The 26,957-nt window shown below is 45.4% G+C and overlaps 1 protein-coding gene across 9 annotated transcripts in view; it reads right to left on the bottom strand.

Annotated features, from left to right (window-relative positions):
- The window catches only part of PLEKHM3 (pleckstrin homology domain containing M3), a 150,090-nt gene extending 128,290 nt beyond the window's left edge, over positions 1-21,800 (bottom strand). For 7 of the 9 annotated variants that reach the window (XM_017834483.1, XM_017834473.1, XM_017834466.1 and 4 more), the window contains exons 1-2: positions 21,326-21,406; positions 11,199-12,059 (exon numbers count right to left, since the gene is read on the bottom strand). In XM_017834483.1, coding sequence (XP_017689972.1) covers positions 11,199-11,802 — 604 coding nt within the window. In that variant the 5' untranslated portion in view covers positions 11,803-12,059; positions 21,326-21,406. Of the gene's footprint in view, positions 1-11,198; positions 12,060-12,837; positions 12,923-21,325; positions 21,407-21,632 lie in introns of those variants that run through there. The other 2 variants (XM_017834449.1, XM_017834439.1) reach the window with 2 other exon arrangements.
- Between the last annotated feature and the right edge of the window lie 5,157 nt (positions 21,801-26,957).

Raw genomic sequence — 26,957 nt, 5'->3', positions numbered from 1 at the left:
TTCCCAGGCTCAACTTCATGTTTTCACACATACCTCCTCTGCCTCCCCACCTGTTCCAGCCAGCACAGGGGGAAGGGGAATAGCAGTATCTGGTCAGCATCTCTCTGCTGCTGCCTCCTTCTCACATCTTTCCCCTGCTCCAGCATGGGTCCTCTCCAGGAGCTGTGGTAGCTGCAGTCCTTCATATTAAACCTGCTCCTGCACAAGTTCTCCATGGCCACAGCTCCTTCAGGAAATCTCCACATTCTCCAGTATGGGGTCCCACATGGAGCTGCAGGAAGATCCTGCTCCACAATGATCTCCCCAGGGGCTGCAGCACCTTCTCTTCCTCTGACCCTCAGCTGCTCCTCACCTCGCTGTGCAGTCCTCTGCCCTTTCTGAGATGCACGCAGCCAGAATGGCCCCACCTGTGGCTGATGGGCACAGCTGTGCCCTGTGGGGGGGCTGCTGGAACCACCTGGAACAACCCCATTGCCAGCACCTGGGTACAACTCCTGGCACCCAGACTGACCCAGGTCACAGGGAATGGAGAACTGTGTCCAACATAGCAGTTTGTTACCACATTTCAGCACGACTTGGGACCAGGACATTTCGCACAGCTCTGTTTACTTCTGAGGAGCTTTGCTGATTTATGAGAATCAGGCTCAGGAGCAGCAGAAAGGACCAAAAATGAAAAGTAAGAGGGTGCCCAGACAGACTAAAACACATACACCTGAGCATCTCAACATTTCAGGTGTTTTGGAGCAGACTCTTTCACAAACCCCAGCCCAAGGCAAAGTCGAGGGGAATTTTCTTCATCGCCAGAAAACCAGCCATACCCAAAGTCACTCCAGGCACTAAAGTGATACAAATTTAAAGGACTTATCTAAAGCATTTCTGAGTTTTAAAAAAAGGTTTCCATGCAAAATTTGTTCCAGTCTGATTTGCACCATCAGCCACCATAGACGCAAACATCATATTAACCTTGGGCTGGACATGGCCCTGTGCAATTTTTTATGGTCCCTGTATAAATTCAGTGGCATTCATTGTTATGCTGTCATACAAACTATAGCACTCGGCACCCCAAAACAACCTAGGCTTGAGGAAAAAATTCTTGCTCCTATCTGAGTTCTACTTCACCTTTCCAGTAAGTGTGATGGGTCTTGACTTACAAACAGTGGCAGAATTAGCAGACACAGGTAGAGGTTTCTGCCTCCTCTTGTCCATCTCCCTTGGAGACTGCTATTCCAGACACAAGAGAAAGGTAGCAACCTGGAAACAGCTCCTCACCCACTCCCCAGCATAATTACATCACAACAAAATCAGCATCAATTGACCTTAACACACAGCATTACAAACTGCAACATACAGGAGCTCTTTCACTCGAGGTTTTTGCCTTGGGGCTGACAGCTTTTGCAAGAGGGATAGGGCAGACAGCTGGAGGCATAAAACATTTTCAGCATCTCAGCTTAACCAGTTACACTAATGTTAAGAGGCTACGCTTTAACCAGCTTTAGACATGATAACCTCAGAGTACACCAAGGATGTCCTCAACACACAGCTATGAGAACAGAAGCATCTAGACCTGATGAAGCTTGGAAACAAAGAGCCAAAACCAAGACTACATAGAAACTACTGCACCCCCATCTGTACTGGACTTCCCAGGTATTATGGCCAAGATTGCTGGCCAAGCTGCTCTCACCACTGCTGGCTAATGGGTGTGTCTGTTTACTCTCCAGGGCACAAGCAGAATCAGGAACTATGAGTATTTGAGGGACCTAGTTACTGTCCAGGGGTTTCTGATACCAACTGGTGAGAAAACAGAACTTATGCTAAGGAGATACTCCCACCCGTGGCTGAATGCAATGCTATAGCTGACTGTGAGTTTTGTCCATGGGCAGAAGGAGGATTCAGAACAGCAACAGTGTAAAAGCTTTTTGTAGCTCTTCAATGAAAAACAGCTTTAAGCATTTATAAGGATTAAGTACACAAGTTTCAGTTAAATTTATTAACATATATGAAAATTAATTGTTTGATATACTTGATGTGAGTATGCAAACCTCATGTGGGTTAAAAAAAGGAAGAAGGATGCTACTTCCCACCCACACAAACTAAAAGGATGCACTTAGGTTTTGCCTTGCCAGCTCAGCCTCAGCTTCTCCACTCACCCATATACTCAGAATGGAGCCTGCTTTTAACACCATGCTCAAAGCACTCCATCTACAAAGATTTCCCGCAGATGTGGCTAAAACCACAACAACAATTTAAAAAATTGCTACTTTGGCACTAGGTCTAAAAAGGTGAGTATAACTATACCTTGCAAACCAATAAACTACGTGAGAGTATTTCAGCTAAATATGAAAACTGAAAGCCTAATCTATAACTCAAAATGGCAGTGAAAAAGCACACTTTGATAGCCCAAATGGACAGATACACATGCACATGCACAAACTAAAAGAGAACCAATTTTGTTCACTGTACATCTCTGGCCCTGACATTCATTAGTATTTCTGCGCTAACTCAAAAGCCATTAATTTCTCTGAAACCCACACTAATCCCTTTGTAGTGCAGATAATGGGCAGCCATTCTAGAGTCATCTTCCCTTTCTATTAATCCAATCAGAGAGGCAGCGCTTCTGCAGCTCCAACTGCAATCTCTCTCGCTTCCATCAAGTACAGATGACAGTTCAAGCTTCTCCATAATAAGACAACTCGTAACCTTCCCCCAGCCACCCCTCCTTCATCTGCACACAGGTTTGCTTGTCTTTTGTTGAGTTAGAGAAAGGCTATCTCTCCCTGCCTTTCACAGAAGCACCCCCCCCTCCCTCCTTCACCCCACTCCTTCCCTTCAAGCTCCCATGAATTGGTTCCAATGGCTCTTGCTCTAACTGGGACAGAACCAGCAGCCAACTTGATTAACATTCAAATGCCTCACATTGTTTAGGTCAGGGCAATAGATGCTGGCAGAGACACGTTGAATCCATATGCCACACATATACACACACCTTTATCTCCCTGACTTGCAGTGTGCCAGATAATACCTTTCCATTCAGAGAGCAAATGGTACCATTTCTCCATCCACCTTCCAAACAGAAACTACATCTCTTTTCCTCCTTACAGAGACAAGGAGAGTAAATTGAGGAAGAGTGAAAAAAGGCAAATAATCACAGAAAATGGCCCATGCCTGAGCCATTTGGAGTTATAATTTCAAGGGAAGAGGGGGAAGAAGGCAGAGGAAAACAAAGAGAGACTTGGCAGCTGGGGACAGACCAGTAATTTCCTCAGCATCTCCCTTCCCCCCTGGGAACTGCCCACTACTCCTGGCTAGGAACCCCACACCTGGCACACACCTACCCCTCTCCACACTCGGGGCAGCTGGTGCAACCAGCACCACTGGAGAGGGAGCCCAAATGTTGTCTCAGCAAGTCCAGAAGATATGTGCTCCTGAACAACTAACTGCACTTGCATCTCTGTTGGCATGGCAGGAAAACTTGTCCTGTTTCCCACTACCAAAGCATTTCTGATGACAGATGAAGTAACTTGGAAAAGAGCAGAAGCAGAGACACCTAGTCTCTGGGGAGTTTATCTCTTGAGGTGGCACTCCTCTCTGAATTCTCTAATGCTTAGTGAGTGATGGGCATAACTTACAGAGTTTTCGTCAATAGTCCCCCCCTCTGATTTTCACAAAACTTAGCAGACACCTTGGGGACCTAGAATGCTCTCAAATTGGGTTGGGCTAGTCCTCTGTTTGCTGGGGTTTGCTAGATCAGGAACAAACTGTGCCTCAGCCAGTATGACTCAGATCCACAATGTCCACTATTTTCCTACTTAAAAAACAGTCTTTTCTTCCCACCTATTTTCCCACCTGGCTCTGCAGATATGTATCTTTCAGGCAGGTTTATATGATTCCACTTGGTCCTGAAATAATGGCATTGACATTTAGTCACAGATTTCCGGCAGATGGCTGTTCTGGAACCAAATCTGGCATCTTCTCTCAATGACACCTCTTTTCAGGGGACTACTACAGAAGTGGGACTTATAACTAGGTAGTGGTTTGCATTAATCTACATAAAGTAACAGCATCACTCCCCACCAGAAGGCCATTCACTCTTTTTTATCTTCCCTAGGCTTAAAGAAAGCAAAACCTGCTTTGAAAATGTTGATCTTGCAAAAACTCTTAATTTTATATTTATGTATTGTCAGAGAGGTTGGTTTAGCTGTTCACCAAAAATAAGCTTCTCACTGAATAAATTCCTTAAACAGGTGATAAAGAACCCAAACAAAATACTCTTTACGTCTTGCCCTTCAGGTGTGGCATTGTATGACAAACATAAGAGAAACTCTGATGAAGTCTACAGGATCCCTGCTGCCCCACCACTCCATCCAACCATTTTTGCTCCTCAGCAGTAAGTTGAACATTTGTATAGTGCTTGCTGAGGAGACCACCAGCACCCTGTGCATACTGACACAGTGCCTGCACCAGCGGGGCAGTGGAGAAGGAGGCTGGATTCAGTCAAAGTGCAAGACCAATCCAGAAAGAACTCAACTCTGGCAGAGATAGAAGTATAATGAGTTGAAAGAGATGGTTACCTACTATCAGCTAGAAGATACATGAAATAGCAGCACTTGCAAAAGAAGTGAGAACATAAAATGAAGATGGGTTTGCTGATTTTTTTATAAATCACTTAATTCAGCTTTAAAAAGGATGATAGGATAAAGTGACTGTCAAAGCTATGAAAACAGGGTCAGTTCACATTAGGAAAGTCAGCTGACACCACTAAGGGAATTATAGCAACTAACCTGAAAATTCAGTTATGAAAGTCATCACATCATCACTGGAAGCAATCAGCACTGCCCCAGGAGATGAAAACTCCGTTCATTAGCTTTATGGAGTGTTGTAACTCCCGAGCAAAAATCTCCATGAAGAATAAACCTTCCAACCAGAACAGCTTCACCACCTAACTCATCAGTGCTGTTTACTGTAATCCTCCTGCACTATGAATTTATCCACTGTATGGGAACCTCTCCCATTGCCTCCCACCACACTCCCCTCTCCATCACTGCACACTCCTACAGCCTCCCAGGCAAGGGAGTGGAGTAGGTCACATTTCCCTCCACTCAAGGCAGCTGCCCAGCCCAGCTGCTGCTGCTCTCTGTCAGCCTCCATGGCCCTTCCAGCTTAGAGGGTGCTCAAGTCCAAGGAGTAATCAGGAGTGAGCCTGCAGTTAAGCTCTTAGAGAGCGTCCAAAGGAGAGCAACAGGGGCCTTGAGGGGAAGCCGGATGAGGAGAGGCTGAGGGCACTTGGTCTGCTCAACCTGGAGAAGAGGAGATGGAGGGGAGACCTCACTGCAGTTACAACTTCCTTGTGAGGGGAAGAGGAGGGGCAGGCACTGATCTCTTCTCCGTGGTGACCAGAAACAGGACCCGAAGGAATGGTCTGAAGTTGTGTCAGAGGAGGCTTAGATTCAATATTAGAAAAAGGTTCTCCACCCAGAGGGTGGTTGGGCACTGGAACAGGCTCTCCAGGAAGTGGTCACAGCACCAAGCCTGACAGAGTTCCAGAAGCGTTTGGACAGTGCTCTCAGGCTCATGGTGTGACTCTTGGGGACAGTCCTGTGCAGAGCTAAGAGCTGGACTCAATGATCCTTGTGGGTCCCTTCCAACTCAGCATATTCTGTGATTCTGGGAAGTGATGCCCACCTCAATTTATCCAGGGAGGTTAGTGGGGAAATACCATCCAGCAGATGAGCTGAAGTCAGGTGATCTAAATTACACTTGCATTTGATCTTGGGCCAAGCACTCACCTATCTTTGTCCCTGCTCACACTCCTTATCCTTACTGTGTGGTGTATTTAAGCTGTAATCTCCTGGGAGAAGGGACTGTCTCTTGCTGGATGCACAGAATTTATGGCACTTACGGACCCCTGCAGTGAAGGGCATCCAACTCGCATTCTATTTTAAACAACATTTTTGCCTCTTTAAGTCTTGAAAGGTCCCAAATCTCTGCAGTACAGCTACCCTTTCTTGACTACCTTTTAATGCTGAAAATAAATTGGCCACGGTGGGGGAGAACACCAGTTCTCCAACAGGCTTGATACCTCTGGGATTATTTCCAAGTGTTTTGAGGCTTACTGCTCTCCAGAGGGGAAGGTGCAGAAGTGTTATTTCTGCACATCTGCCTCTCAGATGGCAGCACCATTATCTTCTGCACAACACCACAGTCCTATAATGTTCTGCCATCCCAGTGACAATTAATGGCCTATTTTTCTGCCCTGGCTATGTAACTTCTTACCTACCACAGACAAAGGACAGTGCTACAGGGGTGTTTTGCAAAATCACGAAAAAAATTAGGCTTCAGAAACTTCCCTGGCAGATGGGTTAGGAGCTAGGCTTTACCCAGCCATCATGGGAGGGGAAGCATTAAGGTTGTATGTCACACCTCTGGTATTTCACATCACTCAGGATCTCTGGCTGTCTCCACCTGTGCAGCAGCTCCTGTACCTGCCACATCTCCGCTTTCCAGTCAGCTGTCTTTGCAGCTCCTCCCTGAGCGGGACAACAACAGTGGCTGCTGCTCTGTGACTGTCTGCTGCTCTGTGACCCAGCACCACAAACCTGCTCATCACACTCATATCTGTCACTAAATACTGTGTGAGTTGATGTCACAGGCACAGAGCGAGTACCAGTCACCACTTCTGCTTGAAGGTGAGGATATCTGGCAAAAAAACAAAGCTTCATAAAGTCTTGTGTGGTTGCCAGAGTTGCAGCGCTGTAAAATGAACCCTCAGAACTCAAGGATCACCCCCAGTCCCCAACCTGTGAATCAGTGATGCACTGCTCATGAATGCAGATTTAGATGTCTTATCTCTACACAAACACACTAGAAAAGTATGTAATACATAAAAGAGCTGTATGAAGAGGGGCCCAAGCCTCTCATAATATCCCCTGCACAAACTCTGAGTACAAGATCATACCTCGGACTCAATGATCTTAGAGGTCTCTTCCACTCTGACTCTACGATTCTACAAAAAAGCGAGCAGCAGGAACAGATAAGCTCATAATAACAGATATACTATGAAGATAAGGGAAAAAAAGTGAAGAGTTAATCTATGCAGCAACTGGGACAGCCTTGGAGGACTGGGAGACCTCTGCAGGCTCCAGAGGGAAGTCCTTTACTGCAGTGAGGACTGACAGGACTGGCTGAAGCTGCTCTCAGTATCTCATAGCATTCATTTAATTTGGATTAAAGCCCTGGAAAGGGATGTCTCCAAAGGCTGCAGGGACTATAACCCCTTCAACCACCAAAGCAGGTTTCAGCCAACTTCAAAATACATTTTTTGGTCTATTCTGGAGAACAATTACTAGTCACAGATATACATATCTGCAAAACCTACTTTCTTGCTTTTGTGTTTCTCTTTTCAGCTCAGCTCACAGTAGCAGCAAACTTTATGGCAGCCTCTCTTCTAAATACAGAGGGAAGAAATAGCATGGCTACCTTGTAAAACCTGCACAGGAGCTGAACAGGTAAAGAAAACAGGTTAAAAGACTGCATCTTCAGAGCACAGAAGCTCTCCTTCCTCAAAGAAGGTATCCCTGCCTTCAAACATCCCATGCAGAATGGTTCTTGGAGAGCACACAGCAAGCGCTGACAAACCTGGGAAGTGGGCCCATAGGATTCTCGTGTGGTTTAACAAGACCAAGTGCAAGGTGCCACACCTGGTTGGGATACAGGCTGGGGGATGAACAGATCCAGAGTCCTGCAGAGAAGCACTTGGGGGTTCTGGTGGATCAGAGGCTGGACATGAGCCAGCAATGTGCACTTAAAGCCCAGAAAGCCAAGTATGTCCTGAGCTGCATCAAAAGCAGAGTGGGCAGCAGGTCACAGGAGGGGATTCTGCCCCTCTGTGTCCAGCTCTGGGGTCCTCAGCAAGGAAGGACATTGACCTGTTGCAGCAAGTCCAGAGTAGGCCATCGAGATGATTAGAGGGATAGAGCATCTCTCCTATGAGGAAAGGCTAAGAAAATTGGGATTGTTCAGACTGGAAAAGGGAAGGCTTCGGGGTGACCTAAATGCAGCCTTTCAGTACCTGAAGAGAGACAAGAGGTAAGATGGAAAGGAACTATGTACAAGAGCCTTGAGTGACAGGACAAGAGGGAGTGGATTCAAACTTAAAGAAAGGTGGTTTAGAATAGATATTAGGACAAAATTCTTCACTGTGAGGGTGGTGAGGCACTGGAATAGGTTGCTCAGAGAAGTTGTGGATGCTCCATCCCTGAAAGTGTTCAAAGTCAACCTGATCAACCTGTTCTAGTTAAAAGATGTCCCTGCTTACAGCAGGGTTCCTGGAACTAGATGATCTTTAAGGTCCCTTCCAACCCAGGCCACTGTATGATTCTATGAAATACCTTGCACCATTGCAAAACACAATTAAAAAAAGTGTGGGCTGAGCACCTTAGAGACTCTGACTGCTACTGGGCCACAGGTAACTAGTGGAAGAGGTTCTTCAGCCACTCTTACTAATTAATTTCCTTTCCTAGCCCGATTCACCTCCGAGGTCCCAGAACTTGACCATACTGAGTTTCTTCTGTAAAAAGCCATTTTGAAGAGACCTACACTGCTCGCAGCACTGCACACAAGAACAGCATTTGTTCTTGGTACAACAGAGAAACTGTGGAAGAGATGGGCTGTAAGATACCTGGCACTCTTGCAGACAGTCTAAAAACAAGCTTTTTCTTCATGGGAATCTGCAAATTCTGTTTTTCTGAAGAGTGCTAATATTGCTACACTTCACAAAACTACTTACAGATGCAACTTCTTCACAGCTATAACTCGCTGTTTAACATGAAATCATAATGATAGAGTTTATCACACGCTAACACAGGTTGTTCACTTTTTCTGTATGGAGAAAAAAATTCATTGGATTAAGCATTTAAATAGTGTAAGTGGCTGCTGCAGGGCTGACAGTAGTACAATTGAACTCCACTGCTACTGTCAAAGCAGCAGACCTTGGGTAAACACAGTGATGGGGTGACTGAATTCTGGGCACAACCAGGCTTAAGGAATCCTATGCTTAGATCCACCTCCACACAAAGCACATTTCTTGCCTTTTCCTTTCAAGGAAGGTTTTCTTATCAAGTTGTTCTCGACACAGGTTTGAAGTCCTGCTATAGACTTGACTCTGGACACAGCAAGGCCCTTTCAGGGCTTCTAGAGGGTTAATGCATCTCTCCCTTAGGTCTGTTGTCTCTAAGCAAAGTGGACTGGAACAACTGAAGTGAAAGGCAGGGTTGAAGGAGGACAACACTGTAGACAACCCAGTTTCTGAAAGTACAGAGACTCTCATCCAGGAGAGGGGAGAGAATGCAGTTTGTGGTCCCTGACTTCAGAAGCAATGGTGTCCCAGCTCTGCAGTTCTGAATAAAATTCCTTTGTTTGTCATCATTTTGCTTCCTTCTATGAACAGTTGCACCAGACTGTCCTGCATCTTTGTGTAAGGGAGACAGCGATGTAATTTGCTTCACCCCAGACAGAGTTGCAATGCATCAGGGAGCACCCCAATGTACTTTTGCAAGTTGCCTGAGCCCTGGACTGACAGAAGGGAGACCACTTTGGTCTCAGATTCTGCTGCTCAGCACCAGCTGGATTGGTGACTTGGTTCTTGTAGGTTGGGGGTCTAGTGGCAGTTTGAAACAACTCTCACCGAATAAGTACATGAACAGGTCTTTAAATACAAAATGACCTAGGTATTTCTTACTATAAATAGTATAAGTAACAGAATCTCCCTATTTTTCTGAGGGCTGCATGGGGAAATTGGGCCAAAAATATTATGCTTAAAACACTATCAGGGGTATGTAAGACCTTTAATAGCTAGATTTTAATGGAGTTTCTGTGGGCATATAAAGGTGTTACATGTTAAGTTAAACCCATGAGATGCCCAAGATACAGCTGACAAAAACTAAGAGCTCTGTCTCCAGAGTTCTGGGTGCTTTTCTGTTCTCCATTCCTTCTATGGAAAGGACACAGAACAGAGACCCCACTGTACAAGAAGGAATATATCTCCCTAAACAAAATAACAGTAGGCATACTTGCCTTTGTCAACCAAGAGCACCCTTCTCTGGGATACAGCAACTATGTCACAATATAACACAATAACCTACGTGTTTGTGTACTTATGTACACTTATATATGCACATATCTCCCCAAACACAAACATTTAGGTACTAGCTTTTCATGCTCCAAAATAGCTGATTTATCTGGAAAACCTAACACAAAAAGCTTGTTTTAACCCTAAACAGATCACCTATTCATAACTGGAGTCATTCCACCATATGCATACATGCACAATTTCACAGCCCTTTGAGTTTTAAATTCCTTTGTTAAGCCCTGCCTTTATTTAGATTATAAAAATCTTTGTGGCACTAGCTGCTTTTCTTCTCCACAAGTGCCTAGTCCACTTCTGGCATCTACAAAATAAATCATGGAGATGGAAACACTGGGTGAGTGTTTCCGAAGCTCTGAGCACACCCTCTTTCAGTGCAGTGCTTGAGAAGAAAAGGAAAAAATATCACTTGCTGAAACACGGCTTCACACAACTCACTGGAGACCTGCCTCAACCTGATAACAACCCTTCCCTACCCCACACAAAGCTAGCAGGGATGCCTTAATATTGACAACCACAAATCGTACGCTTGAGTTGCTTTAATTGTTTATGGACTGAACAATCATTTCCTAAAGAAAGAGAGCAGAGATTTCAAACCTCACAGTAAAGCTCTGTATGCCCTCTTTTTAATGGCCACTCTTTATGAAAACTGCTCTTGTTTGGATTTGCCATTCTCCCAATAGTTTCAGCATTCAAAATTATTTTTAGTTTGGGAAGATCAGGTAAGAAAATTATCAGAAATACATAACAATAAATCATTTTCCTCAGTCAAACTGAACAAAATAGAAGAAAAAAGTAAAACAAGCTTAGTTTTTCATACCATGAGAGGATCAGAAGTCAAGATTAGTTTAAAAACTGATTCTTAGGCAGGCAAAAAGACAGAGCCACATCAAAGACGACAGAGCCATACTGATTTCTCTCCTTTTAAGAGTTACCTAAAAGTTGCTTCTTGGGTATTTTGTTTGTGTTTTTTAAGATGGAGCTCCTCTTTCAAGACAAATCTTAAAAACAAATAGGAAATTGCCCATATCAACAGAAACAATAAAGCACTGGCACAAACCTGTGTTTCCTTGGATGTCCTCTCCCTTGGTTAACGCCAGGTAAGAGAGCAGAGTGCAGTTATTGTCCTGACCGGGTGCAGACGGCTGCTGCAGGGACGTGCCTGTGAAGACCACTCCCCACTTCACATGGCTGATATCAGAGCGTGATCTGTTGTGTCCTGGTTTGAACCTGGAGGCTTCCTCGTTCTGTACCAGGATGTCATTCACTGAGCGAGGCCTGTCTCTCCTCCGCTGGCAGATCCTGAAGATGTTAAAAGCTGTGGTCTCCCCTTCCCCTGCCCAAGCAAGGTTGTCAGCAGTTGTTCCCCTCTGCACCATGTGTTGGTCTTTGGCAGGAAATGCTGTCTGAGCTTTGGTTTCCAAGAGGCCATTTTTGCAGTGATCCCAGATGAGGCTACTTTTGGCTAAGGAGGCGACATTCCTCAGATTCCTGCTCTCTGTTATATGATCAAATACCTCGTGCCCAACCAGCTCAGGGACCTCCTGCACACCATACACCTCAGAGGGCTGCACAATCTTTTCAAGCTTAGTATCAAAACTGTTGAAAAAGTCTTCAGTCACTTCCAAGGCAGGGCTGATGTCATCAACTTCGAGAGCCTCCATATCCTGTGCTGCTGGTGGGCCTGAGGCGTTGTGATGCGTTAAGAGGATACCACATCAATATCGAGAGAAAGAGCTGCTTCACATCTGTCCTTGGCACTGCATTAACTTGGAGGTGGTGGGGCAAATACAATCACCAACCACAGTCCGTGCTGGTAGGAAGTAACCAAATCAACCTGTCTTCAGATGAAAGACCAACATTCACCGATCAAGTGGGCTACGGCCTCTCTATGAATTAAACTCATAGCGATGAAGAGTACCTGTAAAGCAAAGCAAAACATCACATCAGTAAGGGACTTTCCTCAGATAAATATGTTTAATCACATCACTCCTTTGACAGTCACAGTCCCCTTCATTTAACTTCCTATTTCAACTGGCACCAACATTATTGTGTACAAAGAAACCCTTTGTGGTTTCTGTTGTTCACTGTGTGTGAACTGTGTATAATCGCTTCTGGAACTGGAACCTGCAGAGAGCAGGATGGGGCACCAGATGACAGGAGACCAAAGTGATACTATTTATTAGCTAAGCTTTACAAAGGTGCATTGAGAGGCAGTAATGACTAAAATCACAAATGCAGCCACCTAGGGAATGCTTCACACAGTTTCCCTTGGGGTTCTAGAAAAAGTCAGGAAATTAAGTGCTACTAAAATAGGCCAACTAGCCTCAAATAGTTTGCCTTTTGTCCTAGATTGCTTGCACTACCAATTTTAGGAGACCAAGATGAGTTTTACAGCAGCTACTTTCCCTACCTGTCTGCATTTCCCTACCTGTCCGTGATATTTGCCAAAAAAATCAATTCTATGAGGATGCTGCAGAGCACTGCACATAGTTTTTCTTAGAACATCACTGGGAAGCTAAGTGAAACTATGTGGCAACCTAAGTCTCAAAAAGAGTAATAGCAAAACAAAATATACCATATCCTGCACTATTGCAAATCCACAGATCTTTACTTTCAAGCTGTTGACTCACTGGGCAAAACCTAAGAACAGCAAGGAGCTTTAAGACTAGAACTATTGCAGAGCTGCACTGACCCACCTGAGCTCACACCTGTGAGGAGGAAGGATGGGGGGGGTCCATTTCCTGTTGTGCAATAAGGGGGTGTCTCATTGCTGACTTCTTGTCACACCAAGCCTGCTGCCCTCTAACCTCTCCCTCTCGAAGCTCCATCCACAGTGCTGTGGGAAGTGCATTGTAGGGATGTTTAAATTGAGGTAATCTGTCAAATATCTGCAAGTCCTTCAGACCTGGAGACTGGGCATTTGTGCTAAAAGGAAAACAGCCCTCACATCTGCCAGGACAAACCACATTACCCAGAGCCTGCATATGCAGCCTAAAGTCAGAGTTTTGACCACATCAGTTCAAGTCCTAGAAGCAGCAAAGCTACATTAACTCAGAGCTCTGCCTACATTAATACACTCTTAACAGAACTAATTAGCCTGGGCTGGGCTGATAATTAGCAGCTCATTAGCTTGTGAACGCTGCTGAAGTGCTACCAGGACCCATGAAGATTTACACTCAGCAGGAAAAAACATCTATTAAAGAGCATCAAACACAGATAATACATCTATTTAAGGTTCTTTTTTTTTTTTTTAATCCAGAATAGTCTATTAGCCCAAATTCTATAAGGAAACCTGTTTAAATAGGCACCCTATCCTGTAACAAGCCAGAGGAAGGAGGCCAGCAGCCCCCCAAGAAGGGGGCACAGAATCCTGTGGCAGAAACCAATCCCCCATCCCAAATCTCCTCCTGGCTTCCTCCCATCCCTGTTTCTGTTGTGTCCAGCCATGACACAGCTGTGCTCAAAAGCAGCAGCTCACCCTCTCTCCTAACAGATCTGCAGTTCAGACTACGATCTCCAGAAAGACACTCCAAGTAAAGAACTTTCAAAAGCAGTTACTAATCACATACACAACTCTGGAAATGTCAAGCCTTTACACCGAGATCTTTCTCCCCTTAGCTCTTTGCAAGGATTCACTTAGGCTCATAGTGAACCAGGACTAGGATCAGCTTCAACAAGTAAACGTAGAGTAAGACTGAAGGTAGAGCCAAAACCACAACCATAGGGCTGAGCAATACAGATCTGGATTTATTTCAAATGAGAACACTATGGGAACAGACTTTTTGCAAAGCTGTGCAACTGTGCCAGTTGACAGCAGCAGGAAATAAAGTCATCCTGGGCACATCTGCATCATCAGCTTAATGCAGTATGGAGCTCACTCTTGAAGCTCATTCCTGCCAGCAGCCCCAGAACAGTGTTCTGCTCCCTGGTACAACAGAGCTCCAGGAACAGGCTAAGTCCAGTGTCACATGAGACCCTCTGGAGCAGCAATCACTCCAGAAGGGCTTGTGACATGCCACTGAAGCATTCCAGTGGTAGTAGATACCATGTTGCTCTGTTCTTTATTTTAAATCATTATGAAAGGCGGAAAGCAAGGGTGAAAAATGACACTTACATTTAACAGGTTCATTTATAAATGCTGGAAGCTTCAAGTGGCTGCATGTTTCTCTGGATCCTGTGAGACTGAAGCTATCCAGCAGCCAAGTATGGTGATGCCAAACTAAACTGACCTCATATCCAGTAGGATGCTGAATCACAAGGTCATGAGAAGATGACAAGCCCCTGCATCACATGGTTCACAAACTGCAGCATTTGTACCTTCCAAAGTAGTCTGTTTGCCCTGCTCCACAAAGATGTGAAAGGTGACCTCAATGGTGGCAGGCTCATCCTTCCCTATGCCACCAGAAGAGTTGTGCCAGTAATTCCCACTAGTGCTGGGATTCTGCAATTACATATCCTCCATAAACACAGTTTGGTATTTTCTGACAGAGGCATTCAATAAAAATTCAGGTGTCTGCATGGATTTGGTGCCAAGTGAAAGCAAACTTTGACATGGCAGGGTCCATCAGAATCCCCTGCAGGAGGGAAAGCAGTGAAAACCACTTCCTTCATGTAAAGGGGGGAAAAAGGCAAACATTGGGATAAGTTAAACTCCTTTTAAGTTACTCTAAAATGTATTGCCTTATGTACTGTTTCTTGAAACACCTGAGATTACCCAAAGACATTCAGTCTAAGGCAGTGAACATGAGAGGAAGAGAGAAGCTATTGAAGACCACCAAAGCTATAGGGAACTATAAGGACAGATTTGTGCTCATCCAGCCCCTGGGAACTTGTCTTACCGAAAAAAGGGTGAAGGAACATGCCACATTGTACTCAGAAAAAACTACTGGACACAGGGACTGCAGCAGCTGAAAAACAGCTTTTCTTTATGTTTGCCTAGGACTGATACAGTTTTCATCCATGAACATGCAGCAGTCAGATAATTAATGTGCATTCACGAGATGAGTAAAGTCATTACTATCACAAGAGGTAAACAGCAAGGATTACTGGTCATGGTATATGAGGCACTGAAGTTCAGTTTAGTCAAGATTACCTTCCTTAGAGAAGCCACACAGACCTAACCTAGGTGACAGCACAGTGTGACACAAAGAAAAACCAGGGATGACAAATGCCAAGGAACATACACTGGAAGAGATCATTTAACTTCCTCATGTGTTTTTCTGGATCCTCATGGGCCAAGGAAAATATCCATGCATGGCAAAATTTAAAAAGCACAGAAAACGCCAGGGTAGAGAGTAATCTTGTAGGTGATATGTACCACCACAGCAGGCACCCACTGTGCACCCCCAGCTTATGCATCATGTACAGGACTGTTCATTCAAGCTCAGGCAGGAGGGAAAGCTAGAACCAGCGTGTGCTTAGGAACCAGTGACTGAAGAGATCCATTTAGCTCACCAATCCATCCAAAAAGTAAATTTAAAAGAAACACCTTTCAGTTTGGTTTTCTAAGAAAACAGTTTGTGCAACCATCCTGCAATCAGCCAGTTATTCTCCTTCTCTCTCTTTCTTTTGAACTGCACAATAACTTCAACTAGATGTGACAAAGCAGTAGTGTCCTTAAAGATGCAGTTCTTAAACCGCTGTTCAACACTGGACAGGAAACAAGTCCAAAGTTACCCTGCTGCTAACGGAGAAGCAGGCAAAACTCACTCCCTTCTCCTTTCTAGGAGCCCAGTTCCACCACATGGGTCTCTCTAAATTAGCCATGGCACAAGTGACTAATGAGAGATGGATCTGAAAACACTGGGAAGCAAAGGGGGAAAGCAGGAAGAAAGAACAGGAGGCATCACCCAACTTGATAAGCGATCTTGTTGGTTTTGGTACTCAGAGGACTTCCTCTTCAGTACACAGGTAAGAGAGATGTACAACACAACAGATAAATAGGGACTTCCCCTTTTCTCTTGTATTTGGAAAGAAAATTAGAAAGCAACAATCAATGATGTTCACAAGCAAAGTGTTCTGGAGGAAATGCATAAATGATAGGAGCTCTCAGCAAGCAAAAGATAGCAAAAGACAGGTTATATTAAAAGTTCCCCAAGTCTCATTGGTTCTTAATGACTCTTGGGCTCAAATTCCTGGCAAAGATTCGAGTTTCTGAGAATTTTAGCTCAAGAGCTCAAGAGGAGTTTTACAAGTTACCTGTAATCAAACAGAGAGCAGGGGTGCCTCAGCCACCACAGAGCTTGCCCTATTCCCTTCTCAACATCCTGGAACCTGCTGTGGGAACCAGCTCTGCTTATCTCATGCTGCATTACAACTGTGGGCTGAAATGGGCTCCAATGCCAATAAGGAAAACAGAGGGAGAAATTCAATTGGGTAACAACTGGATAGCAGAGCAAATTCAAGCAGCTTCAGGGACATTTATTTCTGTTACGTCGTAGGCCTGGCCCACTACAGTCCAGTTTATGGTCTGAAGAACAGGTCATCTGAAGAAAAGATGGATGCACAGATGTATTTGAATACAACCCACTGGGGCTGGAGCAGATAGTACCTAATGAGCTTTTCTGCCTGTCAGTCTCAGCAACCTCATACAGTGACCTGAATGTCTTCCAGTGGCACCTTGAAAAATGACAGCTTATTAGTTTTGCCACTACAAGGATTTCTGACTTGCTCTGTAAGTCACATCAGCCAAGTACTGCCCAGAATCTAAAGAGCACACACTTAGGTCAATGACAGTCCTTAAAAACCAGGCTCCGCTGTGCGGAATCCCTGAAAAAAAAACCTATGAAGCTGAAGACTTAGATGCTACCTCCTAGTTAGGAAGTTGAGCTGTATTTGTCACACGGGCACACCTGAGTGGGCAGAGGAGAGAACGAGGATGCACAGATGGCTGACTGTCACACACACAGGCTTTACCATTGCCGGTGCAGTTCTACGCATCGCTGGCACAGACCGCTTGCACAAAGAGCTGAAGAGCTGTCAGGGGCAGGTACCGCAGAGTGCCCGCTTTTCAGCACCCCCCTGCTGTAACTGGATGACAGATGATGCTTTCTCTATTTACAGTATAGCAAAGCCTACCCTGCAAACACCCAGATGTAATCAAAGAACAGTCCTGTTCACTTACACACTAAGTACTTATAAATCCCAGGCAATACAGTGGCCAGTTCTCTGAGCAGCAACTGAAAACTGCACTCCTGCTTTCTTCTCATACTCATCTTGGAGCTATCACATTCTCTTGTATCCTAGCTGTATTTTTTTCCCTCAGCACAAGGCAAGCCTTCTCCCCGAGTGATTCCAAAACCTCAGGTGGCCCACTGCTGTGTACATCAGGTGAGCAACAGAGCACACAAGCTTGCTGGATTCATCATTAAATGGCTGGATTAAATCTACAGTGCATTGCAAGAAACTTTTCATATAGAGGAGATGACAGTTTCAAAGAGGTCGTCATATAGTTGTCACTGGTTGGTTCAACATGTGGACCTGGATAATTGTCTTGAGATCACACATTTAAAGCCCCTCTTCAAATGCCTCTTCCCCCAACAGACAAACCAAAATTATTTGCTTAAAATTTTCAGAATACCCCAGCTTTAAAGTGTCTCACAAAAATATCTTTTGACTCACATTCTTGCACAAGCCCACAAACAGTATTCAGGAAAGGCTCACAAAAACGAGTAGGAGACTTTCTGGTCAGGAATGCTTGACTATAGGGCCAGGCTCTAGACAGGGTAACTGTGAACTTAAGCATAACCATTTCTATGTTGCAAACACCCCCCCGTTTGCCACAGTCTCGTTGCCCTTAAGGATGAAATCGACTGCCAACTTTTATCAGTGAAGAAGAGCTCCCATATCCTGTCTGCTAGACCCAGGGAGAAGCAAAGAGCAGGAAGAGCTGCAATTAACTTGGAGCCTAATTACAGTCAAGCTAAAAGACAGCAGTGATCTCTCTTCTACACTACAGAAAACAAAACAAAAATAAACAACTGAGAAACGATGAATTGAAAAAAGAGGTGAAACCAGGAAGGAAGAAGAATGCCACGTTCTGTGAGGGGAAGCAGACCCTTAGTGAGGATACATGAGTCTCACTCTGTGAAGCACAGATTTTCCCCAGCTGCTGATCTGACCCAGTGCCTTTAACAAGGAAAATTCCTCCTCGCATGGGTAACTAACACATCACAGCTACAGAACAGCTCATCCAGTGATGAGTACACAGCAATGAATAATAAAAAGTATTTAGAATATACATTAATTTTAACTGCACTTTGGAAGCAGTGATTAAAACACAAGAAACACTAGGCTGAAAAGCGCACAAGAACAAGGTGAGTCTGGAGGATGAGAAGGCCACAGTTGTGGAGGAAGATGGACCACAGGAAGCTTTTCTTTTCCAGAAACTGAGGGCTGTACAGCTCTCCAGAGATCTTTATCGCTGACTCCTTTGCCTTGAAGCCATCTGACACACATCCCTCCTGGCTGGGGAGCAGCCCCAAGTAATGAAGGGCTGTATCACTTCCTGTGGCTGAGTAACCATTTGAAAACTCAGCAGATGGATTCCGGAAAGGAAGAAGGACCCTTAGCAAGGAAAGGAACAGAAAGCCAAGCAGACTGACAAGGAAGAAGGACCCTTAGCAAGGAAAGGAACAGAAAGCCAAGCAGACTGACCAGAGGGGCGTTAGCTGATGGTGACACACAGCCCAGCCTCAGGCCAGCCAAACCCATCAGCATGTGGGCACCTTCTTAGGTTACATCAGCCTGAAATCCAGCCTACCCCTGTGCGTGCAGCCTGCTGGCTGGCTGACCTCACAGGGAGGGGTGCCTGGTGTAGGCAAGGAGAGGCTCTCCTGAGCCCTGGCACTGTCCCTGTAGATTGTCTGGATGCAAACACCTCAAACCCACACTTAGGCACAAAATCCACATGGACAAACAGAACAAAGCAGGGCAGTGATCTGGCCTGAGACATGGATGTGTGGTCTTAAACACACTTGTAGTCTCAAGTAACAACTCAAGGGACAGTGAATGATTTCTATGATTATACTCATTTGCTTTGTGTGTACAGGTTTGTCTAAAGTATAACTTCTATTTTACATGCTGCCCTTTACTGCAAGAACAGTGCCTGTTCTCCAGACACACAGACACCACAAAACAGCCTGTTACCTCCTGAATTCAGCACAGAGTACAGAAATTGTCAGGGAACAGGGTATCCCAGAGGGGCCATACAAACCTCCTCCACTACAAGAGGAAACATGTTGAACTAGACCTTCAAGAAACAACAAACAACATGACTCATTTCTAATTGTATCTGCCACTCTATGTACCAGCTTGGCTCCTGCTACCATGTGGGGCAACTTTGTATATGTCAGTTGAAACAAAAATTTTTTTTGTTAAAAACCAAACATTTCTACTTAATGCCAACTGAAATTTTACAAGTATTTTCTCATTCCCCATTTTCTAGGACTATGTTGAAGGGAAAAGACAGACATTAAATGCTTGAATTGTTTTCTTTTTTTAAAGATCAGAAATTAAGACATTTTCAGTTTGTCCTTGCTGAGCTATGAACAGAAATAAAAGGTGCTGGGAACAACAGCTTCCATTGCCCCAGAGACCAAAAGGAAGGGTAAGAAACACAGCATCTCCCAAAAGAACACAGGAGACACTTCTTCCCTGAGGTCATGGCACAGCTATAAGAAAACACACCTGACATCCAAATCTGTCCAGCACACAACTTTCTGAGTAGCCCTGACCTGCAGCTGTAGCTAACTCCTCCCTCCAACTGTGGAACCCAAAGAACTCGGCTGGGACAGTCCAAGCCCTTATACAGTGAGATCTGGATCTCCTGGAACTATTAGGGGTTGCATGTTGACATTAATGGAAATGCAGTGCTTAATATCAAACTCATTTCAAGCCTCAGACTAAGCCCTTCTCCTGCCTTTCAAACAGCCATGACCATAGTGGGTTTTCACATTAATGGTCAGGAAAAGAGGGGCAGAAGAAGGAAAAGAAGCAACGATCAAAATAATGCTGAGGTTCAGCAACCTACCACAGCAACCCAAACACTCAGGAACTGGCAGCACTGCCACAACAGCTGACGCTGTGGGCTGGCTGTCACCACAGGTACCAATACAGGGTTGTATGACAACTCAGCACACAAATGCTTACTGTTTTCTAAGCTGAACTACATCTCCGTTAGAGAAAATCTTAGCACAAGCCCAGCAGAAACCTCAAGACATCTGATGACATTGAAATGTTAACACACGATGTGACTTCAGTCTGATAAGGTTCTGCAGGAATAATGTATCTGGTTCCTGCAGACTGATAAGAACTTTCATTCCACTACATAGTGCCCTGTTTCACATTTTAGATTTCTGATTTTTTTTTTAATCCCAAATTTAATGCACTAACTTTGGATAAACAAGCCTTAAAAGCGTCAAGATGAAAACTACTGCTGCTTAAAGTATATGGGCATTGGTCCCACTAAGATGCTTTCTTATTCTTACATACTGTGGCTTTTGGTAGTCACTTAGTGGGGTTATGCAGTGACAAAAATTAGATTTGTCTGTACGGCCCTGGGGGATCAGGGCCAAATGTGCATATTTGCAGAACAGATCAGGAGCAAGTCATAGTTTACACAAATGTAAACTGGAGCTTCTTCCCTTCCCTCACTTTGCAAGGCAGTGAGCCCAGCACTTCTGTGGATACTCCAGCTAGCACAAGTTCATTACCATGTAACAGAGACTCTCCTGTCAGGCCTATTTGATTCCAGAAGGTATAACTCTACTGGCTGTGTCTGAGTGCTTGCTCAATAAAAGCAGCAATTTTACTGCAATGTAAGAAGATCACGGCATTATGTCATACTTTGGGCTATTTCAATAGAGAGGGATGTCAGCACCCTGTGCCTACACATCCTGAAGTTTGACTCTACCGACTGGGAGCACCCAAATTCCCGCTGACATCGGGAGCCGGGTGGGGAAAACGAAAGCACAGGGCAGAGGGGAACGTGTATTTCCAGACGGGCACATGACTGCAGGCGTGTTTGTGCTGTCAATGCCAGCGCGGCCGCGCCCGGGCCCTCGCACACAGCCCCGCACAGCTGCGGGAGGCCCGGCCCGGCCCGGCCGCCTCGGAGGGCTCGGGAGCCTGGCAGCCCCCTGCGGCCCCGCCCCGCCCGCGGCCCCCGGGAGTGTCCGCATTTACCTGCCTGCCCGCTCCGGGAGGGCCCCGCCGGCGCCCAGCGCGCCCCTCCTGCCGCCGCGTCCTGCCGCAAAGCCGTCCCGGCCGCCGCGGGAAACGGCTCCGCCGCAACAAGGTTCCTGCCGCCGCCGGGAGCCCCAGGAGCGCCGGCGGAGCGCGGCCTCGAGCCGGCCCTGGGAACGGCGGGGCAGCGGCTCGGCCGCCGCCGCCGCCTGGCCCTGCAACCCGCCGGAGGCTTACTTCCCCTAAAAATATAGTAATAGAAACACCCGCTCGTTTTTCTGTATAAGCACTAGGGGTATAATTGCACCTTTCCAAGTTTAAAGCAGCCGAGATTCTCGGGGAGCTGACACTTGACTTCAGGAGGGACGGGAAACGCAAAATACTGGCCGGATTTTAACAGTCCCTAGTGCAAGCACGCTTACCTAGGCGCGAAGGCTGCGAGGAGCAGCACGGCGTGTGGATCCACATCGCCACAGGGCAGCAAAAGGATCACTGGCAGAACCTGTTACCCAAGGAAAACAAAGAATTACAAGACAATTACAAATGGCTTATTTCATCAGTCTGTAGCATGGCACCCCACCCGGCAATACAGGTCCTGTAAAAATAACCTCATGGCAAGAAACAGCCATGTGTGGATGAGAGGTGTACCTCAACTTTGACGTTTGGTACGTGCAGAGCAGTCCTGGGTAGCACCGTGCACGCGTTTAAATCCACGGGCACAGTGGTGTTTCAATGGCTGCATCCCAGGGGAGTCGGCAGTGCTGTGCTGAGCAGCAGAGATGAGGTTAGTGCTGAAATGTAACTGCATGAAGATGTGGTGCTGAACTGAATCCATGAAGAGGATTCACATTCCACAGCAAAAGGCAGGTGTTAGGTCAGCTTGCATCAGTAGTTTTTCTTCTCATCCTCGCACACCAACCACTTAGTGTCTCCTGCTAAATCCAACTGGCACAATTAACAAAGTTGCATTTGTATGGGTTATCTCATTTCTGTGACAGCAAGGATGAATGAGAGCCTTTGGAACAAAAAAATACCAGTTCATCTGATTGAAAATTAATTCATCTTGGCCTTTACAAATAATATATTAGTAGACCACTACACATTTCAAGTCCTGCTCCTAAAGATGAATGGCTTCTTCACTGGGTAAAAGACATTGATTGATTGATCCATAAAAGGATTGATCTTTTTATTCCAATTCAACTGTATGCACTGAGATCCCACAAAGGACGAGGCAGTATCATTACCTGCCACGTTACTTATCACCATCCGGCCTTCTCCCAAATGCTACTGAGACATTTATCTCGGGGGCTCCTCAGAAGGAAAGAGACTCTCTAGGCCTCTTGAGTCTGATGATGTTTGAGAACTTTGTCTCTCTGCCAGATACGAACTAAAAGTTTCCATTCCAGTCTAACAAAACCGTGCAGAGGGTGTGCTGGTCCATCACCTGTGGGGACACAAATGTCAGAGGAGGAGAGCAGGCAGGAAGTGTGTGCTGTATAGAAATCCATCCTTCCCTTGGTTCTGATTTCACTGTTGTGTTGGAGAGAAAGTGCCTCTGTTTAACATTACACTCAGAGAGTTTTCTGGGAAGTGGCCCATATATCATTTTTCACCTGTAGTGAAAAAGTAATTTCATGCTACAGAAAAGCATAGATGTCATTGGGTTTTAGGGGAGGACAGCAGAGAAGCTTTCTTCAAGATCACTCACTTTTCTGCTCAGAAACAGACTCCCAGAGTCACTTGACAGCCATAAATCTGGAAGGACAGCAACCATGTATGCTGGACCCAGAATGATCCCAGTTGTCTTGGCAGTCAAGTCAAGCCCCAGACTTTCAGTGCAGCCAGGCACTATTCCTGACCCCTCTCTTTCCTACAGCCCTAGTATGTCCCCCTGCCCCACAACTCCCAGGTCTGCAGGGAACACTGTGTTCCCCCAAGAAAGGAAGGGAACACACAGAGAAAATGGTTGATACTAGTCTCTTAATTTTGTCCTTCTCAGCCCCCTAAAGAGCATTTTTGCCAGCTATAGATATTCCTATTTCTGTTTTTAAGTGCTGGAAACCCTTTGCAAATTTCCATTTCCTAGGCAAAATGCAATTAACATGCACCTTTCTTACAATGGCTGCTGGAGAACAGTTTAGGTTCAAGTTTTTAATTTTCCATTCTGTCTGAGAAGCGCTTTATAAACAATTGCCACTATTTTATTGACAAGAGGAAGAGATTCCATCCCCTTTCTAAATCATATTTATATATCTGTGATCCACCACATATCCCTCTACCACAGCCTAAAACAACCGAATCTGAGAACAGGTAACTACATTTCCTCCTTCTAATCTGGTACAGATTTCTCTTCCTGCAGTCTGTGTGCCAATTAAAAAAAAACAATGACCAACATTATCCTTCAAAGTTAGATAACACTCTCTAATTCTGAAGAAATTACACTTTGAATTTTTTTTGTTGTTATTTATATCTATATATCTATATATCTATAAATATATATAGACATCTTCAAGAATGCAAGTTCCAGATTTTGCAATTTTCATTGCTTAAGTATATCTCTGTCCTACAGAAATCATGAGCTGTTTCCAGCAAGATATATTGGTTAAAGACATGGTGGTGGCTATCTATCAGAATCTTCCATAGAGCTTGACTTCCAGCTTTGTCCTCCTTGTTCACAAAGCATCAGCACCTGACCCCACACTGAACAGAGTGCACCGAGCCAGTCTACAAGTGAACAAACTGTGCCCTATTTGTCCATATGATGAAGACGTAACGGAACTCATCTTCCTGCTACTTGGAATGTCTCAAGTGTCAGCTTTTCACTAGTTTTTAGATCATGGTTCTGCAAGTCTAGACAGTTAACACCGAAAGAGGGAGAAAATTACTCTCTGCTTACACTAGAAACTTAACTTATCTGCTTTCCTTGTGGGAGAGTTTGCAGGACCAAGAGCTCTTCAGATCTGAACATCTTCCATAACTACTGCAGAATTATCTTCTGAAGACCAGATCATTGTTCCACGTATTTCTGAGCTTGTTAATAAGAACTCAACCATCTTTCTCAAACTGGGAAACACTGAAGAACCTTTGGGCACATCCTTTGCTGGCATAATGTGAAAGGAGCAGTGCCCATTTATTGTGGCCAAAACAAACTTGCCAGCTCATACCAGCTGAGCATTAAACCCACTGTCTTTGCTGCCTCTGAAGAAGTGGCCTTTTTTCACACGTTTTAATTACTGACTTCCTACATAGAAGCTATTACCTCACAGAAAGGCCATTAACTGGCAGGTTCAGCACAAGATGAAGCCTTTCTAATAATTGTTCCTTGAGTTCACACTTGTGAAAATAAATATCATCAGATGATTAAATTAAACACTGCAGCCAGCCCAGCTATACACTATTTTCACTTATGATGCAGAAGGGGAGATCAAAGAGAAAGGCCCAGGTAGAGTTATCTCAACTCCTCCAAGTTTGGTTGATAGCTAGCTATTGAACATGCTAATTAGATTCCTGCTTGGGGTGTGCAGCAGAAAATTAACCCTTCCAAAATTGGGTGGTATGGCCATTTTCATGCTCTGTAGTCATCTGGATGCAGAGGGATAACTGTAACTCATCTCCTCTGTATAATAAAGCAGCACACAGTCTAATTCCGATTATGGAGACTCTTGGGCCTCCATCCCCTTTAGTATCTTGTGTGGGCGCGAGGAGAGCTGTGCCTGGGGAACATGAGGAAAGGCTGGAGGCATTTCAGTCCTGCGGGGTTTCTGCCTCCAGCTCTTCCCTTCCCTTTTGGTGAGCAGACATGCCCGTCTCTGCGGTCCTGCAGCGAGGAGCAACACGGCTCTCTTAAGCGCCCTGGCACGGGCACTGTTTAAATAGGCAGATTGTTTCCGAGATGCAGTTTCGCCCAGCACTTCCCCGCTTTGCTTCCTTGGGCCGTGGAGGACAGGAGAGGCAAGCGAAGCAGTGGGCAGCGTAGTCTGTTCCCACTGCGAGCCCGCTGTCCTCCCGTGAGCGCACACACCCACACAACCAGAAAGCTCTGCTATTCTTCTGCTAATGGGATTGGCACCGCTTAAAGCAGTCTGCGAGGGTATTGTCTGCAACCACAGCAAGAGAAACATTATTCAAAGGCTATTCAGGCCCCAAAAGAAGCGGCAGAGCAGAGTAATTATCGGAGACTCTCCATTAACGAGGGCATCTTTGCTCTTTGTCTGTGTTGGTTTAATAAGGGCCACTAATGGGCCCGGGGGAGGGGCGCACTAATGCTTCTAAACAAACCTCCTTCCCTTCCCCACCCCCGCACTGTGAGGAGAGCTGCCTTTATGGGCACTGACAGCCGGGCTGGGAGTTACCATATTGCAGAGTGACCTTCGGGAAAACTTAGTGTGAACCCAGCCGCTTTCAGCCCCATCCCCACCGAGCCGCTGGGAGCATCGTTTGGGTAGCTGTTCTCTTTATAGCCTTTCCATATTTCCCGGTGCTTGCCAGACCGTTTTGTACACCCCCCGCCCGACCTCTCTCATGTCATCTTGTGACCCTTCATGGCTGGACACGACGGCACTGAGTGGCAGTAATGAGGGACGACAGTGCAGATTAAGTTCTCGCAGAAAAACCTGGGGCTGCTGTCCATTATCCAGCAGCTGTGACTGGGAGATGCTGCTGGGAAGGCAAGACTGGAGCCACCTCCCCTTCCCGCACTCCTGGAGAAGGCAGGCTGGCACATCTCCTACCTTCTGGTTGTGGGCACTTTTCTGGTGATGAAGAGATGGACTGAGGCAAAAGTGAGCATGAACCCCTATCCCGAGATTCCTCAGCGCCACTTTCAGGAGAATGCAACTAAAATTCTTCTGGGAACTCCTAGACTGTCCCCATCTTCAACCACCAGTTGTAAGGGGCCAGTTTTTGAGTTTGCAATATTACAGGGTCAGATGCATGCTGGTCACTTAAACAGGGAAATGGGGACAAGAGGTCTCAGGAAAAGCAAAAGGCAGCATTCAAACAGTGACCTGTAATGGTACACACAGATTTGAATAATGAACCATATAGCCTTTTCCAAGGTGTTGTGGATACAAGATTGAGAACTGCTAGACTCACTTTTAGCCAATGAGGAATCTAAGGAACAATAAAAGGAAATTATTCCCCCAAATTTAGGCAGGTCTTTTACTGAAGCCAAGCCCTGGGTACTGTGCTATTCTACAAATGATGCACTCCTAACAGATGTTTGTACCATACAACCAGTCCATGTACTGCAGAGCAAAGCAGTGCCTGTGTACCTGGATGTGTGCAGGGCAGCAGTCTCAGGAACCTCACTGATGAGCCTCTTGATTTTATTCCACTGAGGTATGGAATGACAAAACTCTCTGTACAGGCACCCATGCAGTCCTCTCCACTTAGGCAAATGTCCTGCTGCTAAAGGTTTATCACAAGCAGAGGAAGAAAGACATGTGGAAACTCCTCACTGCTTAAACCACAAGACTGTGGTTTGAAGAAAGAGACTCCACACAGGACTTCACCCTTGTTTCCTCATGGCTTGGTAGTTTTGAAATTTTCACGATTTTGGTCTTTTCCTTTCAATATTTCACCAGTAACTGCATCTCTTGTAACAAAAGCAACTTTTCATATGTGCTCCTCT

Source organism: Lepidothrix coronata, unplaced genomic scaffold (genome assembly GCF_001604755.1).
Source record: "Lepidothrix coronata isolate B3197 unplaced genomic scaffold, Lepidothrix_coronata-1.0 Scaffold7, whole genome shotgun sequence".
Lineage (NCBI taxonomy): Eukaryota > Metazoa > Chordata > Aves > Passeriformes > Pipridae > Lepidothrix > Lepidothrix coronata.
The sequence above is the reverse complement of the archived record's forward strand: the minus strand, read 5'-3'. Positions and strand labels throughout refer to the sequence as shown.